This window comes from Nomascus leucogenys, chromosome 10, assembly GCF_006542625.1.
Source record: "Nomascus leucogenys isolate Asia chromosome 10, Asia_NLE_v1, whole genome shotgun sequence".
Lineage (NCBI taxonomy): Eukaryota > Metazoa > Chordata > Mammalia > Primates > Hylobatidae > Nomascus > Nomascus leucogenys.
The window spans coordinates 99,566,508-99,585,123 of NC_044390.1; the positions used below are offsets into that span (position 1 = coordinate 99,566,508).

An 18,616-nucleotide genomic window follows, 5' to 3' on the forward strand; every position below is an offset into this window, starting at 1 on the left:
GCCGAGATCTCACCACTGCACTCCAGCCTGGGCAAGACTCTGTCTCAAAAAAAAAAAAAAAAAAAAAAAAAGTGGCTACTCCTCCAGTCTGAGGGTTATAGGTTGAGTATGTGTGGGAGAGAGCCCAGAGGCTGTGCAGGCAGCGTGGATGGGTGGTGAGGAAGTTGGGCCCCCCTTCCAGTGCCCCCACCAGCAGGTACACAGCCTTCCTTGCACCCCTCCAGCACACCCTCCTTGCACCCCTCCAGCACACCCTCCTTGCACCCCTCCAGCACACCCTCCTTGCACCCCTCCAGCACACCCTCCTTGCACCCCTCCAGCACACCCTCCTTGCACCCCTCCAGCACACCCTCCTTGCACCCCTCCAGCACACCCTCCTTGCACCCCTCCAGCACACCCTCCTTGCACCCCTCCAGCAGCTGTGGGAGAGCTCCCTTTCCCTGGCTGCTCCTGCTGTCTGGGGCGCTCCTCAGGGCTCTCCCATCTCTTTCTTTGCAGATGGCGATTTTCCCGAGGCAGCCCCTGCTCAGGTTGACCCCGGAACTGGGTCACTTCTTTTCCCCATCAGGCTCACCTTGGGAGTACAAGTTTTGGAGCAGCACCAGTGACCGCCACAAAGCCTCTGCCCTCCAAACGCCCGAGGGTGAGGACAACAGTCCATAAAACAGAGCAGGATGCGGTCGCTGGTGTCACCTACTATGGGTGCCACGTCGGCTCCTCCCGACCAGGGACATGAGCCCAGCCCCCAGGAGGTAGCGACAGGGGACTGTGGTAGGGCTGAGGGCAGGGCGTAGCGTCTGCCTGCAAGTCCCTGTGGCCCGGGCAGGTTCGGGATGGAGGGGCCCCAGAGTTGGGCTCTGCTCTTGCTGAATATGAGGGGCCCATAGTCACCATCCATGGTTCAACCAGGCCTGGAGACACTGTGAAGGCTCTGGGATTGTCCCTTCGGGAGGGAAGGCAGCAGAGAGAGGTACCACCCACCCACAGTTGTGCCAGGCACCTGCTCTCAGGATTCAGGGACGGCTTTGCGGGCTTCCAAAACACACAGGAAACCAGGACCAGCTGGGAGCTGGTAGGGACTGTGGGAGGTGGGGAAATGGAGTGTTGTGGACAAAAGCAGCCACGCCCTCTTTGCTCTGCCCTGCCCTGAGCCAGGGAGCTGGACACCCACTGCAGTCCCCTGAGGCTTCTCAACCTTGGTGGGTGGGGAACTTGGAAAGTCTCAAGTCCAGATCCATGATGTCCAGTCCCTGGGGGAGGCCCAGGAGTCCTGAAAGCTCCCCGAGGGAGCACTGTTTGCACTGGGCAAGGAGCCATGTTCTAGGGCTCAGCTCCTTAAGAGGAAGCGGGAGCTGCAAGGAGGAGGGAGCGCAGGCTGCGGGGCTGGGGAAGGGGTGCGCTGTGTCCACACGCATTTACACTCAGACACAGGATGGTGGCAGCTCCGCCCCTGCATACCTGTGCTCCATTTCTGCAGGGGCGTCGCGTTCCTGTCTCCTGCTGGAACTGTGGCCCAGCCCAACTAGGGGGTGTGGGGGCCTGACCTCTGCCCAATCTCCCAGGGGGCCTGTCCTTGGCCTGGCAGGTCTGAGGAAGCCGTAGGCCCCTTCTCAGGGTTCTCCAGGGTCTGCATTAGAATAGCAGCCCAGGCAGCCCCCAACTCTCACCCTTGCTCCCAGGCCTGCAGGTGCAGAGGCTGGAGGCATCATGGCCGGCCAGTCTCAGTTCATGCCCCTGTAGGATAGTCCTTGTCTGAATGTGACAGCATGGGATGGGGTGTGAGAGTCCCCCTGGTGTGATCCAATTGGTGTGAGGCTTCACCAGGGCTGCAGAGTACGGCTGTCAGAGTTGTGCACTGCTCCACTCCAGGGCTGCCATTTCCACAATGCCGTATATGTGGTATGTGCATTTGCCCTGACCGTTGCATGTTCCCTGGGAGGGCACCTTCTGCTCAGTCTGCACAAGGGGACGCGGGGGCTGGTGTGGGGCCTTTTGGGTGCTCCACTTTGGGCGGGGCCTGCGCAGGACAGTGTGTGCTCAGAGCCTTGGGGTGGGTCTGGGGAGCAGGTGGGGCGATGAGTCCCTGTGCATGGGGCGCGGTGTGTACAGGGCCAGTGTGACTGCTGTGGTGGAGAGGGGTGTGGGTGCGTGTATGCGGCCAGCATGGCCCCTCAGCCTGGGGCGGTGTGTGTGCCGGCAGGTGCCTGTGGGTCTGCGTGGGTCTCTGTGTGCGGCTGGCGCGGCCCCTCAGCCTGGAGCAGTGTGTGTGCGGGGCGGTGTGTGTGCCTGCGGGTCTCGTGCACCCCAGAGGGTTTCCTGGCTGCATGGTGGGGCCACTGCTGGCTCCCGTCCCTCTGGCCCCTTCCCAGCAACAGGACAACTCAAGGGCACTAGTCCCGGACAGGCCAGGCCACACCTGAGCCCCCGACTGAGCCTGAGCCTCCCGGTGGAACCATATTTCTGTGGGCAACCCAGAGGCAGTGATTTTTGGACGTGCAGCCTGGAACTGGGGGACGGTGTGGAGGGAGGGGGTTGGTGAGGGGAGGGGACCCGGGGGGAGGGGCTCTCTGCACCTGGAGCCACCATGTTCCTGCGGTTACTGCCAGAACCCTCAGGGCCCCAGTGCTCCTGGTCCCACCAGCGGCTGGTCTGCAGCCACCCAGTGGAGTGCAGGAGCAGGTTGCTGAGGGTTCAGGAAATTTGAAGCCGGCTGTTAAACTGTTAGTGGCTTCCATCAGCTGTGGTTTGGGTGGTGACGTCTCAGAAACTGATGGGCGCCCCACGCTGGCCCACAGGGAGCTGTTCCTCCCGCCCTGGTCCTGCCACACGCCCCACCTGCTGACATAACTGGACAGACTCAGCCTTCTTCCCCCACCCCAGGAAGCACAGGCTTGGTGGAGCAGCAGGGTGCCCCGTGAGGAGGGCACCTCAGGGCTGCAGCGTGTGTGCTGGGCCATTGGCGCTATCAGTGAGCTGTGTCCAGGGCCCTCCCCGGCCTGCGCTGCCTTTCCCCTGGCACCTGCCGCCTGGCAGACGGAGCCACCTTCTGTGTGCACTGGGAACGGTTGATCGTTTGTCACTCTGGGAGGACAGGGGCTTGGGTCTGCTCTGCCCACTGCCCAGAATGGTGCCTGGCTCGTCGGGGCTCCATAAGCGTCGGGTGGACGGGTGGACGGGTGGACAAATAGGTGGGCAGACCACAAGGCCAGGGTGGGCACAGGTGCAGTAGCTCCTGCCCACCCTCCAGGGCAAAAGAGGCACCCTCCGGCCCCAGACGTGGACATGTCATCCAGGGACTGTGATCTTGTCCCTGCAGCTCCTGCTGGGAGTGGACGTGTGGCCTCCCCGGCCCCTGGTGTGGCTGGCGGGCAGCACTGAGAAGCGGCTGGGCTGCGGGCAGCCACCTTGGCTGTTTGAGGTCCTGCCTGGGGACAGAGTGGGGTGACCAGGACACAGGTTCCCAGTTCTACAGGGTTTTTTGAGACATGGAACTTTCAGAGCTAAAACCGGCCACCCGAGGAAGGGGAAGAGACCCCACCCCACGGCCTGCCTGGCCACCTCTCGGGGCCTCCGGGTTTGGGAGGAGCACACGCAGGGCAGCCTGCCAAGCCCCTCTGTGGCATGGGGGTGACTGTTCCGTCTGCGCCCAGCCCTGACCGGAGGTGGCTGTCGTGTGGGTGTGAAGTGTAGAGAGGTGCCCTACTCCTCACGGCTCAGCTGTGTGGGTGTATCTTAGCCCCGCCTCCCTTCCCATCAGCTGGGTGTCCTTGGGCAGTGAGCAGCCTGCACCACTGTACTCAGCAGCCCTGTGGCAGCCTTTCCCGTCGCTGCCAGGTACCGCCCTGAGCCTCTGTCCCTAGCAGTGAGTGCAGGGCTCATGGGGCCATTGCCAATGGCCAGATTCCCCAGGGGGCCGGTGATACACGGTTCCTGGAGTGGACCTGGAAGCTCATTCCTGACAGGCTCTGAGGGACGATGATGCATTCCCGGGACCCGGCGTTGAGAACCGCTAGGGGTGGGACCCTTGGCTCCCTGCAGAGGTGGACAGAACCCTTGATGGCCCCAGCAGGGCAGCAAGTGTGGGACCCGGTGGGCAGGGCTGCCCAGCTGGGACTACGGTGCCAACTCCGGGGGTGAGAAAGGAGGGGTTGTGAGAGTCCAGCTGGTGACAACAGTGACACCTGGTGGCCTGGAAGGTGCTGGCCCCAGGCTCCGCTGCACAGGCCGCGCCTCCACCTAAACCTCATTGCACCGAGGGGCCCTGCCGGGGTTCCCGAATGTTACAGTTACAGATGCCGAAATGGAGGCTGGGGGAGGCCAGTCGCTTGCCCGAGGCCACAGTGCCGGGAAGAGCCGGGCAGCCTGGCCAGGGCCCGTGAGGGCTACTGCGCAGCTGAGCAGGTCACTAGCCCACCACCCTGCCCCCAGCTCCTGCCCAGTAAGGCTCAGACTCCTTGGGGCTGCATGCCTGCCCGGCCGGGGCCTCCTCCAGTGTGGACTCCTGCTACTGTGTGGCTTGATGGACCTCATGGGCTGGGGGCATTTGACCTCAGGGTCCTGGGTGACATCCCTTAATTCGCACTGGCACCGTCTGCCTTGTGTGCACCCTGTCAGCCACCCAGGGAGGCCTGTTGCTGCAGGAGGTGCAGAGAGCGGGCCTCTGGCTGAGCCTGAGGTCGGCGGGGAACCAGGCTCATGGCTGCAGCGAGCCACACCAGCCAGTCCTGGGACCGGTTTCCCCGGGCTGGGGCGTGCTCCTGACTTGGGTGACTCAATGTAAAGGGCCCCACCAGGGGCCCTGGGATGCGAGGCCTGGGGGCCCAGACGTGCTGGGGCGTGTCACCACAAGGTGCAGAATTGTTCCAGATCCAAGGTGGCCAGAGAGGGAGACCGCTGGGCCTCCACGGGAGGCTGGGAGCTGGCTGTGCAAGGGCATCCCTGCTGGGCACTGGCCAGCAGGAGCTCTGGCCTCTCACTTCCCTCAACTTTGTGCAGGTTTGAAATTATTTCCAAGTAAAAAAAATTAAATACATGCGGGGCTCAGGTTCTGGTCCCTGCGTGGTCCCTTAACCTGTCTGCACCTCTGTTTTCTCATCTGTGAAATGTAAAGGAAAATAGTTTCTACTCGGGGCCACCGTGTGAGCAAATGTGTGAGTGTGTGCAAAGCGCCCAGGCCAGGCCCTGGCATGCAGCGGCGCCCATGTTGGCTGGTGTCAGAGGTGGTGCTGGTGGGCAGTGAGTATGGGTGCTCCCTTCTGCAGGTGATGAAACTGAGGCACCGGGAGGCCGAGCAGTGGCCCAAGGGCCCATGGCCAGGGACAGGCAGGTCCCACCGTCACCTCGCTGCTTGCCCTGGGATGGTGCCGACCGAAGGAGGTGGTGTGGGCACAGCCAGGGGACAGTGGGTGGCACTGAGGCTCGGCCTGGAGGTCATAGCCCTGTACGGCCGGATGGGGTGGTGCTAACCAGCCAGGGTGTGGCCTGGCCGTTGCGGCTGAGAAGACGCCAGGGTGCGGGCGGAGGCCCTGCCCGAGGTCCCTAGCACCCCCAGGATGTCTTCAAAGTCAGCGGCTTGTGGGAGGGGCGGCTCCAAGCACGTGGCGGTTCTTGTGTCACTGAGTCGGTGGGTCCTGGGTAGGTCCTCCCCGTCCTGGTAGAGTGTGTTATCAGTGTGTGCGCCGTCAGCTGGGATGGCATTCCTGGCTCTGCAGAGCTCTGCCCTGCTGCTGCTCCTGCCCCCAGACCGGGACCCAGCCCACCGCAGCTCGTCACATCCCAAAGCGCCCAGCGGCTGTTGGGGCGCCTGGGGCCGGGGTGCCGGGGGCAGGCATGTAGCCCTAGCCAGGGGGCCCCGATGCGGACGTGGTGAGGTGGGGGTTTGCCTGAGACAGTGTCTCTCTCTGTCCCAGATGAAAGTCACCGTGTCCAAAGGGGGCGACCGGGACAGTGACGACGACAGCGTCCTTGAAGCCACCAGCTCCCGGGACCCGCTCAGCGATGTGAGTACCCAGCTGTCCGCGCCCAGAGACTCCTGACTCTGGGCCGCCTGCCCGCTGCGCCCTGCACAAGGCGTCCAGGAAGCCGCTGGTTAGGGCCCGGTTTCCCATAAGGCTTTGTCTTAGCAGTTAGCATTTTGCCTTCGTTAAAGCATGATTTTTTACTCATTAGGACTTTCCTGTTAGGAGAGTTAAATGAAGAAATGGTGAGTGAGCTGGCAGGAGCCCAGGGCACAAAATGTTAAGCCTTGGACGCTGCTCCTGCACCGCTGGCCTGGGGGTGGAGGGCAGGCGGATGGCCACCGAGCCTTGAGATGGGCCGCCAGTGGGGACGCCTGGGCTGCCGTGGGTCCTGCCCTGCTGCTGGGGACACCCACCTGCCCCGTGGGCTGGGACGGGAGACAGGCGGAGTGTGGCGGGCAGCAGGAGCCAGGGTTTGTTAAATGTCAGTGGAAGGTGCTTCTTTCACCCTGAGCAGGTCTGGGCCGAGTGTCCCGTCCTGGCTCCCGATGTGCCCGTGCCAGGCGGAGGCACACACTGACCTGGGTCAGGACATGCCTTTGGTGTCCCTGAGAGAGGCTCCTGGGCCCCAGGTCCCCAGGGGGCCAGGACCCCCCACACTTAGGCTGTCATGCGGGATTTGGCCAGTGACAGGGCTGGACCCTGATAGCACGGCCATGGGAGCATCCGGCTGGGCCGGGGCGGAGGCGGAGCACCCCAGCGGGCCGGGCCAGGAGGAGGCCGTTGGCACCTTTTCCCCCGGCTCCTGCAGGTGCAGGGGGCGGGGCGGTGGGGAAGTTTCTGCTGAATGGAACTTGAGGCATCTCATTATCATTTAAATGAAGGCCTCACTGCCTGGCTCCCCATCTCATTGCCACAAGTTAGGAAAATAGGCTGGGAATTACCTGGGGCCACTGCTGCCCTGGTTCGTCCTCTAATTGCCAGCCCCTGGTGAAGGAAGTCACATTCTGGGCACAACACAGCAGCTGGGGCTGAGGCTCAAACTCGGGGCAACAAAGGCCTCCCAACTGTCTGGCAGCCAGGAGCTGGCAGGTGGGCCCATCGGGGCGCAGGGCCTTGGGCTCTGTCCCCTGACACCCTGTGGCCCTTCAGGAGCTGACCTGTCCCCGGCAAGGGTCTGTCTGGGGAAGGGGAGGGGGTGCCCTCCCTGACTCTGCAGCGGGGGTCGTGGATTGATTTGGGAGAGTGGAGGGCTGCCCTCAGCTAGCCCCATAGCCCTCCTTTTCTTCCTCTGCCCCACCCCTCAGAGGGGGTGTTGGATCTTTGCATCTGACCCCCACTCCCCAGGCTGCTCTGGACCCTCTCTGTGAGCCCCACCCTGCCCAGCTCAGTGACCCACCCCATCCACTACAGTAGCCCTGAGCCTGTTTCCCCACCCTTCCTGCTGGGGGAGGCCCTGGTGGTCCGAGTATGTAGCTGGTGTGATCCACACCTTTGTCCTGAAGACCTCACAACACCCACTCGAGCCAGAGGGATCCAAACGTGTGGGGGGCCCCAGCAGCCCCTGCAGACCAGAGCGTGCCCTGATGTCTGAGGGGCCCCCAGCTGCCATCCCCCAGCCCCGACCCCCGCCACCTGTCAGGCCCCTGTGATGAACCCTCCTTTGAGGGCTCCATCTGGCACCTCCTCCCAGAAGCCTTCCTTGTCTAGCCAGGGCACCTTCCCCGAAGTCCTGCAACTGTGGACCCCTCTGGTGGGTGGGCATGGAGGGAGGTCAGCAGAAGCTGGGGCCCTGGGCTGACCTCCCCCAGGTCTTCCTGCCTCCTCTGAGGAGCATTTCTGGTGGGGCCTTCCCTCTTGGGGACAGGGAACTAGCCAAGGGTGTCCCTGTGGGAACCTCCTTGGGTTTGGATCCCAGAGCTGCTGCAGGGGAGCCTCAGACTGGCTGGGCCCCTCAGGAGGATGACAGCCCCTGGGGAGGACCCCACCATGACGCCTAGCTCTGTCCTCCTCCCTGTGGCCTCAGCCCTCGTGGCCCCTGCCTGAGAGGATGTCTCGCTGGTGGTCTTGGGTCTAGGCATCTGGACCTGTCCCCACCTGGGTTGAGGGCTTCAGGGCTGTGGGGCAGGGTTGAGGGCTGCGGGGCAGGGTTGAGGGCTTCGGGGCAGGGCTGAGGGCTCCGGGGCTGTGGGGCAGGGTTGAGGGCTGTGGGGCAGGGTTGAGGGCTGCGGGGCTGTGGGGCTGTGGGGTAGGGTTGGGGGCTGCGGGGCTGTGGGGCAGGGTTGAGGGCTGTGGGGCAGGGTTGAGGGCTGCGGGGCTGTGGGGCAGGTTTGAGGGCTGCGGGGCTGTGGGGCTGCGGGGCAGGGTTGAGGGCTGTGGGGCAGGTTGAGGGCTGCGGGGCTGTGGGGCAGGTTGAGGGCTGCGGGGCTGTGGGGCAGGTTTGAGGGCTGCGGGGCTGTGGGGGGGGCAGGGTTGAGGGCTGTGGGGCTGTGGGGTAGGGTTGAGGGCTGCGGGGCTGTGGGGCAGGGTTGAGGGCTGTGGGGCAGGGTTGAGGGCTGCGGGGCTGTGGGGCAGGGTTGAGGGCTGCGGGGCTGTGGGGCAGGGTTGAGGGCTGCAGGGCAGGGTTGAGGTCTGTGGCGCAGGGTTGAGGGCTGTGGGGCTGTGGGGCAGGGTTGAGGGCTGCGGGGCAGGGCTGAGGGCTGCGGGGCAGGGTTGAGGGCTGCGGGGCTGCGGGGCAGGGTTGAGGGCTGCGGGGCAGCCATTGGGTGCGTCCCTGGGAGTTTGGTACGAGCGGCAGCCTCACTGACTGTCCCCTCTTCCTTCCTGCAGAGTTCTGCGCATGCGGTCTCGGGGAGAGGCTACTCTGTAAGTCCCCCAGCACCCCCCCTCCATCTTTGTCCCCCCGGGGCCCTAGGACCGGGTCCCCACCTCACCTGTCTGAGGCCCCACAACCTAGCTCACCCCAGTCCCGTGCCCGCTTTCCCTCTGGAGCCCCAGGCTGGTTCTGGCCTCAACCACTGTGGGGCTGGTGGGGGACGGACAAGCTCCAGAGTGAAGATTTGGGGGTGCGTCCTGCTCACGGTTTGCCAGGGGCCCCCAGGCTGACATGCTGCCCCAGGGGGACGGGCTGGCCCTGTGGCTGTGGCCTTCCCAGGAGCCTCAGAGTAGTCAGCCTGCACAGACCCCAGCTGCGGCTAAGGGTGCCGGGATCCGCAGGGCCAAGGCCGGGCTGCTTGGGGTCCTGTTGGGGGCCTGGGACATTTGGTGTGGGAGGTGCCCGTGGTGTGAGCAGCTGCCTCCAATGCCCTGACCGGCACCTGCCTCACCCCGGACAGAGAGGCCTGAGCCCAGGCTGGGCAACACCCAGGGAGCCAGCACCCGGTGGCAGGCAGGGGGAAGGAGACCTGTGTGCGGGCTTCATGACGGGTGTGTGCCCGGGGGGAGCGGGTGTGTGCCCGGGGGGAGTGGGTGTGTTTCAGGGTGTGCCGTACCTCCCTGTGGGTGCACATGGCACGGTGGAGGGCTCCTTGCACATGTGCCTAGACTTACTGTGGGAATGGCCTGGGAGGCTGGGCGCCGACCCCTGCCCCCCGGACCTGGAGGCCCAGCGCTATCTCCCCGGCCCCTATCACCGCTGTCCCCTGCCCTCCTCATGACTGTGTTTCATTTTCCCTTAAGTATCAGGAGGAACATTAATGACATCGTAAAACCCAGAGCTCCATAAAAGCCATTTCTACAGATTGACGGCCTGCTCAGCTCGTGGGAGGGTAGGGGCCTGGACTCCGCCCACCCCATCCCTGCAGCCCCCCACAATTTCCAGGCCGGAGAGGCTCCCTCACTAAACCACAGTAGCTTTCTGTGGGGTGTGTAATTAAACCATGAATGACCCAGTGTGGCCAGGCCAGAGGGGACACAGCCTGGTGGGGACAGCCCCCCACTGTCTCCGTCCCGCAGCTTCTGCTGGTGGCAGAGCAGGAAGCGGCAAGGGAGTGGCATGGGCAGCGCCGCCACAGGCCAGGAGTGGACCCCATGATCCCTGGACCCAAGATCATGGGCAGGAATTGGCCACTTGGCTGGGTCACGGCAGGGGCCCAGCCAGGCCCTTCGCACCCCCACCCCAGCTCCCCTGAGGCTGCCCTTTCACCTGAGGGTCTGTCTAAAGCCCTGGGCTCTTCTCTGCCACCCTGGTCTCGGCTCTGCCACCCTGGTCTCGGCTCTGCCATCCTGGGCTCAGCTCTGCCACCCTGGGCTCTTCTCTGCCATCCTGGGCTCGGCTCTGCCACCCTGGGCTCTTCTCTGCCACCCTGGGCTCTTCTCTGCCACCCTGGGCTCTGCCTTTGGCCTCTCACCTGGTTTGGCCCAGAGGCCATGAGCCTTTGACCTGGGGTGGCTGGAGCTCACTTCTGGGCAATGGTTTCTGGAGCGGCTGCCCCGCCCAGGGGGCCTCTTCCTGGGGCTTTCCTTCCTCCTGTGCTGCGTGGGGTCTCAGGCAGCCTTGCTGTTGTCGCCTGTGCGTGGGGGCAACCCCTCAGAGGTTGCTGTGGGTGTCCTGACAGCCATCGTCGTGAGTATGCTGACACTTCTCCGCCCTTCTCTGGGTGGTGTCCTGACAGGCCAGCTCCTGGTGTGCGTGTTCGGGGTCAGTGTGGAAATGGGCTAAGGCCACCTGGCTCCGGCTGCTGGGAGGCACCTGGGCCAAGTGGGGTGCCCAGATGCAGCCTCCATGGGCAGGAGGAGGACTGTGCTCCCCGCATAGGTGCCAGACTGTGAGTGTCGGTGACATCGCCGAGTGCTGGGCAGGGCTCCTGCCGGCTCACTGTGGGTCAGGGGGAGGGGCCGGGTCTTAAGCTCTGGAAGGTGGGCTCTGCCCCCTGTTGCTGGTGAGGTGTGTATGTGGCCACCTCCTGTGGCCACCCCAGCTGGTCTGAGGCCCCTAGGGCACCTGGGTCTCTCTGCCCTGAGCCACTGGGTGCCCTTCTGCTTCTGGGTCTCCACTCACTATTCAAGTCTTCTCCCCAGAGCACTCTGTTTCCTGAGAAAGCCCGTCGTTAACTTGCCAGCTGCTTGCAGCTTAACCCCCACAGCCGAGGCACAGAAGTGACAGATGGCGGGGTGGGGGTGGGGGTGGGGGGAGGGGCCAGCCTGCTGCACCGGGGTTGGGGTTCCCCTCCAAGCCGCAGGAGCCTGGGAGGACCCTGAGGGGTTCTGTGTGTGTGCACTGGGTCCTGTGTGTGTGCACTGGGCCCCGGCACACACACACCTGTGTTTCAGACCCTTGTGCATACAGATGGGCCCTGCCGTGTGCAGGTGTGCGCCCGGGGCCTTGGTCCAGTGTGGCCCGCAGTTGCCCATGATGTCAGCCCTGGGGGTCCCTTGTGTCCAGTGTGTTGGGGGGTGCAGGTGAGAGCCTGGGCTCCAGGCGGACAGCAGGGAGGTGCCCGGCCTCCTCGGAAGTGCTCTTCCCCGGCACTGAGGACTGGAGGCAGGTGGAGGCCAGACCACCCCAGGGGTGGAGGACCCAGAACCAGCCCCACGGGACGCATGCCCAGGAGCAGGACAGGACCCAGGAGCAGGACAGGACCCAGGAGCAGGACAGGACCCAGGAGCAGGACGGGGCCCGGGCGAGGGTCTGGATTGTGCTGGAGCCTGGGACCCACCAGTGGGGGTTCGGGACTTCCCTGAGGCCCTCAGACTCCCAGGGTGCTCCCTAGGCTGAGGCTGCCGTGCGTGTGTAAGCATGTGTGTGCATGTGCATGTGTGTATGTGTGTGCGTGCGTGTGTGCATGTGCTTTGGGTGGGTCTGTGCCTGTCCTGTGTGCAGCTCGTGTCTGCGGTACCCCCGTGTGGTGGGCTGCATGGGGCTGTGCGTTGCCTTGTCGAACAGTGTCACGGGTTCCTCTCTGGGCCTCTGTGTGTGTGTGTGTGTGTGTGTGTGTGCACCCGCGTGTGTGTGTGACCTGTGTTTGTGTGTTTGCATGTTGTGCATGTGGTATTGTGTGTTGTGCGTGTGGTGTTGCGTGTTGTGCATTTGGCGTTGCGTGTTGTGCATGTGGCGTTGTGTGTTGTGCGTGTGGCATTGCGTGTTGTGCGTGTGGTGTTGCGTGTTGTGCATTTGGCGTTGTGTGTTGTGCACTTGGCGTTGTGTGTTGTGCGTGTGGCATTGCGTGTTGTGCGTGTGGTGTGCGTGTTGTGCGCGTGGCGTTGCGTGTTGTGCACGTGGCATTGCGTGTTGTGCACATGGCATTGCGTGTTGTGCGTGTGGCGTTGCGTGTTGTGCACATGGCATTGCGTGTTGTGCACATGGCATTGCGTGTTGTGCGTGTGGTGTTGCGTGTTGTGCACTTGGCGTCGCGTGTTGTGCACTTGGCGTTGTGTGTTGTGCGTGTGGCGTTGCGTGTTGTGCGTGTGGCATTGCGTGTTGTGCGTGTGGCATTGCATGTTGTGCGTGTGGCGTTGTGTGTTGTGCACATGGCGTTGCGTGTTGTGCGTGTGGCGTTGTGTTGTGCGTGTGGCGTTGCGTGTTGTGCGTGTGGCGTTGCGTGTTGTGCGTGTGGCGTTGCATGTTGTGCGTGTGGCGTTGTGTGTTGTGCACATGGCGTTGCGTGTTGTGCGTGTGGCGTTGCGTGTTGTGCGTGTGGCATTGTGTTGTGCACATGGCGTTGCGTGTTGTGCGTGTGGCGTTGTGTGTTGTGCACATGGCGTTGCGTGTTGTGCGTGTGGCATTGCGTGTTGTGCACGTGTGCACCCCTTGCCACCTGCCTATCTGTGACTGGGGCCTCTGGCCTAATGAGGCACAGCCAGGCCAGCAGCCTCCTGTGTTGCTGAGCGGCACGGGCATTCGTCACCTGGTCTGGTTTTATGAACCGTCTTTAAAGTGGTGTAATTTTGTCCACATCGGTGGCCAGCAAAGCCCCAGCTATTGCTCATCCTCAGCAGCTTCTGCCCCGAGTGTATGGTTTGGCCTTCTCAGCCACCGTCAGTGCTGTAAGGTCAAGATGCTTCCACCCAAGGATATGGTGACTGACTTCAGCGTGGCGGGGGCTGGTGGATTGATTAGACAGAATGAGGATCCATAAGAGCCTGCTGGGGTTGGAGCCATTCCTGCTGGCACAGGACCCTGGCTTGCCCTCCCACACCCGTGCACAGAATGTTCTGGAAGGGCCTTTGGCCAGCAGGGGCCAGAGTGAGGGACCGGGTGAGCTGCAGGGTGGTGGTAGCAGCCCATGGTGAGGCCCAGGCCTCAGGGACCCATCTTACCCTGCACGTGGCATTTAGTTACCACATCATCCCGATCTCCGGACAGGGTCACAGGCCCAGAGAGGCCAATGGGGCCACCCACCTCAGTGACCGGGAGCTGAGACCCTCAGACCTCCCTCACCACTCGGCCTCGCCCACCCAGGATTGTCCTCCATGCGGCTGCCCAGCCCCTTGTGCCCGTCAAGAAAAGTCGCCTGCATGGCTATGCCCACATGCCCTCCTCTGCCCCCAGTAGCGCCCACTTGGCTGCAGCCCCCCCAGGCCCTTCCTGTCCCCACTGGCGAGGCCCTCCGTCAGGGTCACAGACGCCCACCCTGCACAAACTGAGGTGTGGAGAAATCCGTCCCCTTGCCTCCCCTCCAGCCCATGTGTGCTGAGCGTGGCCATGGCCGGGCATGCACATGGGGAGAAAGATGGGAAAGACCCGGGTAAGGGAAGCCAAGGAGTCGCTGCCCCAGGCGGGGTGTTAAGTGTAGCACAAGAGGGTGGGAGGGGGGCCCAGGTTGGCAGGGGCAGGCCCCGGACAGAGAGGCCTAGAAGTGGGCAGGAGGAGGGGCCAGGCCAGCCGAAGCAGGCACAGGTTTGAACAGGGGCCGGTGAGAGGCCCTGAGGCCCCTAAGGAAGGAGCCCACCCTGTGTGCTTGGGGACATGCCTGGGACAGGGAGGCTGGAGGTGGGTGGGAGGGGCAGAGACCCAGCCAGGTGGGACACTGCAGATGCCCACCAGCCACTGGGGTCCCGCTGCCCTCGCTCTGTGCCAGGGCACGATACAGGCACTGTCTTTATGAGGCAGGTTTATGACACTCATTACGGGGCTCCTTGGGCCTCTTTTGAGCAGCCATAATTTGTACAGAAGCAATAAAAACCCATCAGCCCCTCCCTGGAGTCAGAACTGCAGTCTCCTGCTGACCCAGCCTCTCCCTGGAGTCAGAGAGTCAGTCTCCTCCCAACCCAGCCTCTCCCTGGAGTCAAAGAGTTAGTCTCCTCCCGACCTCTGAGCATAGGAGGGTCTTTCAGGCTGGCTGCTGTGTGGGGACCGTAGGGGTGGGGGCTGAGCCATGTCCTCGCCCGTGGTGGCCACAGCGCGTGCCCATCTGCCCACCCATTTGTCCATCTTCACCCACCCACATCCATGTACTTACCCACCACCTGTCCCCCATCTGCCACCCGTCTGTCCGTCCATGCCACGGTGATCATGTGCCTGAGGGCAGTGACTTCAGCACAGGCTGACTCTGGGCTGGGCTCCATGCCAGGCACTGGGGTGTGAGGAGCACGTCACACAGGGTCCCTGCCCTCAGGGAGCTGCCATTCCAGAGGGGACAGGAGCCAGTCGGTAAAGAGAGCAGCAGCTGCCAGATTGGAAGGAAGGTGGGCCAGGGTCGGGGCAGCATCTCAGAAGGGGCAGGCCAGGGCGTCTGGGTAGGGGCAAGCCTATGTGTGCAGGACCTGAGGCGGGCGGGCACCGCTGTGGCAGGGAACAGGGAGGGGTACAGGAGCGCTGGGCCATAGAGGATGGGAGGCTGTGCAGATAGTGCCACTATCCCCCACCACCCCGGGCTAAGTGACAAAGGGGCTGACCCACCCAGTGCTAAGAGGGGCAGCGTCCAGGCCTGGCTTGTTCCAGCAGCCCAGGCACCACCACTCAGCCCTGGGAGGTCGGCACGGGGGCAGCAGGGACTTGGGGTCCTGGGAGGTAGCCGTCCTGCTGTCCGCCTCCGCTCCGGGCCTGGCCTCCATGGGCTGCGAGAGGGTGGGACGCCACGTGCGTTGTTGGGCCCCAGGTGAAGGGAGTGTCTGCATGTGGGAACACCTTCATCTCCATGGCATTTAGATCATCTGACTCCTCCACCTGTGGTATTTGATTGCAAACAGGTGACGTCCGTGAAGAGGCCTCGCCTCCGTCTGCAGATGCAGAAGCCGAGGCCCAGGCATCAGCTGCACCTGTCGCACCCTCTGTCAGGGCAGGGTCCAGATGGGGCCGATAGATTTGGTCCCCTCCCTGTCCACCCCGTTCCCCTCGCCACCTCCCTGCCCCGCATGTGCCCACACAGGGCTCACTCCCCACAGCGGGCATGTGCTCTTTGATCTCCCGTTTTGTGGGTCAGAATTGAGCAAGGCTCAGCCGGGTGGCTCCTCTATGCTGCACTGTGCTCACTGGGGTCTCCCGGGGACGGTGGCTGGTGGCTGGGCTGGGTGGAGGGTTCAGGGTGGCTTTGCTGAGGTGCCTGGCTTCTGGGCCTCGGTGGCTCAAGGCCCAGGCAGCTGTGGCCAGCCCTCCCAGAGCCTCAGCCAGGCCGGCAGCACCATTCCAGCACATTCTGCAGGTCAGAGCCCCCCAGCCCAGGTTCTAGGGGAGGGGTTGGACCCCGGCCTGGAGGGGCCTCATGAGTGCCGCCTTTCAGCCCACCCACAGCTCCCTGCAGCGCTCCCAGGTACGGGGTCCACAGCCGTCCACCAGGCAGGACAGCCCCATAGGGCAGGGAGATCCCCGACCGAGGAGGGCAGCACAGGCGGTGAAGGTGGTGGCACGCAGCCCTGCTGGAGAGGGCCAGGCCAGAGTCTGGGGTGCCCGTCAAGCTGAAATCCAATTATGGGAACAGGCCGGGCTGCTGTGACACGGGGGTTAGGAATTAATGTTAACACTGTTTCTGGTTAAGACTTTTTGTGTCGATAAATAATTCATGAGGCAGTTAGCACTTTGAGCCTGACAACACGAGAATATATTAATACGGTCGGCTCCAAGAAAGGTCAGCCACGTGCTCGGGGCTGGGGGGCCATCTTTTATTCATTCCCTGACACAGGTTCATTAATTATTCCAGCCCAGCCGGGGCTGTGCTGGGAGGGACACTAATGAGAAAAAGGAGAGTGGATTTGAGATCCACACGCCATCCGCTGTGGGGACGTAGAGGGCGAGATGGAAGGAAACCCTGGTGAGGCCTCTGAGGCAGGATTCGGGCTGCAGCCTGGCCCCCTGACAGTGCTGGTTGGGTGTGAAGAGGGGAGCGGAGCTGATGTGCAGGTGTGTGGGGCCCTGGCTGCCAGATCCCAGCTCTCCCAGAGAGATGAGGAACAGGAGCAGATGCAGCCAGTACCAGAGAGCAGGAGGTGCACGGGGAACTGAGGCTGAGGCTGTGGGTGCCCCAAGCACACTAGGCCCAGGGGGTGCAGGAATCCCCAGAGAAGCCGCTGAGCAGAGACCCAGAGGGGAGGCTCGTGGGGCCAGGGGTTAGGAGTCCTGCGTGTGTGCATGTGTACATGACAATGTGAGCGCACACGTGTCCATGATGGCGTGAGCGCACGCGTGTCCGTGACGGTGTGTGTGAGCGCACATGTGTCCATTGATGGTGTGAGCGCACGCGTGTCCATGATGGTGTGTGTGTGCACGTGTGTCCATTGATGGTGTGAGCGCACGCGTGTCCATGATGGTGTGTGTGAGCGCACATGTGTCCATGACAGTGTGAGCGCACACGTGTCCATGACAGTGCACGTGTGTCCATTGATGGTGTGTGTGTGCACGTGTGTCCATTGATGGTGTGAGCGCACGCGTGTCCATGATGGTGTGTGTGAGCGCACGCGTGTCCATGACAGTGTGAGTGCACGTGTGTCCATTGATGGTGTGTGTGAGTGCACGTGTGTCCATGATGGTGTGTGTGTGCACGCACGTGTGTCCATGATGGTGTGTGTGTGCACGCACGTGTGTCCATGATGGTGTGTGTGAGTGCACGTGTGTCCATGGTGTGTGTGCACGTGTGTCCCTGATGGTGTGAGTGCACGTGTGTCCCTGATGGTGTGAGTGCACGTGTGTCCATGATGGTGTGAGTGCACGTGTGTCCATGATGGTGTGTGTGAGTGCACGTGTGTCCCTGATGGTGTGTGTGAGTGCACGTGTGTCCCTGATGGTGTGAGTGCACGTGTGTCCCTGATGTGTGTGAGTGCACGTGTGTCCCTGATGGTGTGAGTGCACGTGTGTCCATGATGGTGTGAGTGCACGTGTGTCCATGATGGTGTGTGTGAGTGCACGTGTGTCCATGATGGTGTGAGTGCACGTGTGTCCCTGATGGTGTGTGAGTGCACGTGTGTCCCTGATGGTGTGAGTGCACGTGTGTCCATGATGGTGTGAGTGCACGTGTGTACATGACTGTGGGTGAGTGCATGTGTACATGGCAGTGCACGTGTGTGTGCACGTGTTTGCATGTGTGGATGTGTGTACATGGTGTGAGTGCACATGTACATGACAGTATGTGTGCCATGTGTACATGACCATGTGTTCTGTGTGTACATGGTGTGTGCACGTGTGCATGATGGCGTGAGTGCACGTGTGTCCCTGATGGTGTGAGTGCACGTGTGTCCCTGATGGTGTGAGTGCACGTGTGTCCATGATGGTGTGAGTGCACGTGTGTCCATGATGGTGTGAGTGCACATGTGTCCCTGATGGTGTGTGTGAGTGCACATGTACATGATGGTGTCTGTGCCATGTGTCCATGATGGTGTGAGTGCACGTGTGTCCCTGATGGTGTGTGTGAGTGCACATGTACATGATGGTGTGTGTGCACGTGTGTCCATGATGGTGTGTGTGAGTGCACATGTACATGATGGTGTGAGTGCACGTGTGTCCATGGTGTGAGTGCACGTGTGTCCCTGATGGTGTGTGTGAGTGCACATGTACATGATGGTGTCTGTGCCATGTGTCCATGATGGTGTGAGTGCACGTGTGTCCCTGATGGTGTGAGTGCACGTGTGTCCCTGATGGTGTGAGTGCACGTGTGTCCATGATGGTGTGAGTGCACGTGTGTCCATGATGGTGTGAGTACACGTGTGTCCCTGATGGTGTGTGTGAGTGCACATGTACATGATGGTGTCTGTGCCATGTGTCCATGATGGTGTGAGTGCACGTGTGTCCCTGATGGTGTGAGTGCACGTGTGTCCATGATGGCGTGAGTGCACGTGTGTCCATGATGGCGTGAGTGCACGTGTGTCCATGATGGCGTGAGTGCACGTGTGTCCCTGATGGTGTGAGTGCACGTGTGTCCCTGATGGTGTGAGTGCACGTGTGTCCATGATGGTGTGAGTGCACGTGTGTCCATGATGGTGTGTGTGAGTGCACATGTACATGATGGTGTCTGTGCCATGTGTCCATGATGGTGTGAGTGCACGTGTGTCCCTGATGGTGTGAGTGCACGTGTGTCCATGATGGCGTGAGTGCACGTGTGTCCATGATGGCGTGAGTGCACGTGTGTCCATGATGGCGTGAGTGCACGTGTGTCCATGGTGGCGTGAGTGCACGTGTGTCCCTGATGGTGTGAGTGCACGTGTGTCCATGATGGCGTGTGAGTGCACGTGTGTCCATGATGGCGTGAGTGCACTTGTGTCCCTGATGGTGTGAGTGCACGTGTGTCCATGAT

General features: G+C 62.5%; 1 protein-coding gene across 12 annotated transcripts in view; it reads left to right on the top strand.

Moving 5' to 3' along the window:
* The window catches only part of FBRSL1 (fibrosin like 1), a 96,178-nt gene that overhangs the window by 30,005 nt on the left and 47,557 nt on the right, over positions 1-18,616 (top strand). For all 12 annotated transcript variants that reach the window (XM_030821728.1, XM_030821723.1, XM_030821726.1 and 9 more), the window contains exons 3-4: positions 5,910-5,999; positions 8,787-8,822. In XM_030821728.1, coding sequence (XP_030677588.1) covers positions 5,910-5,999; positions 8,787-8,822 — 126 coding nt within the window. The remainder of the gene's footprint in view (positions 1-5,909; positions 6,000-8,786; positions 8,823-18,616) is intronic.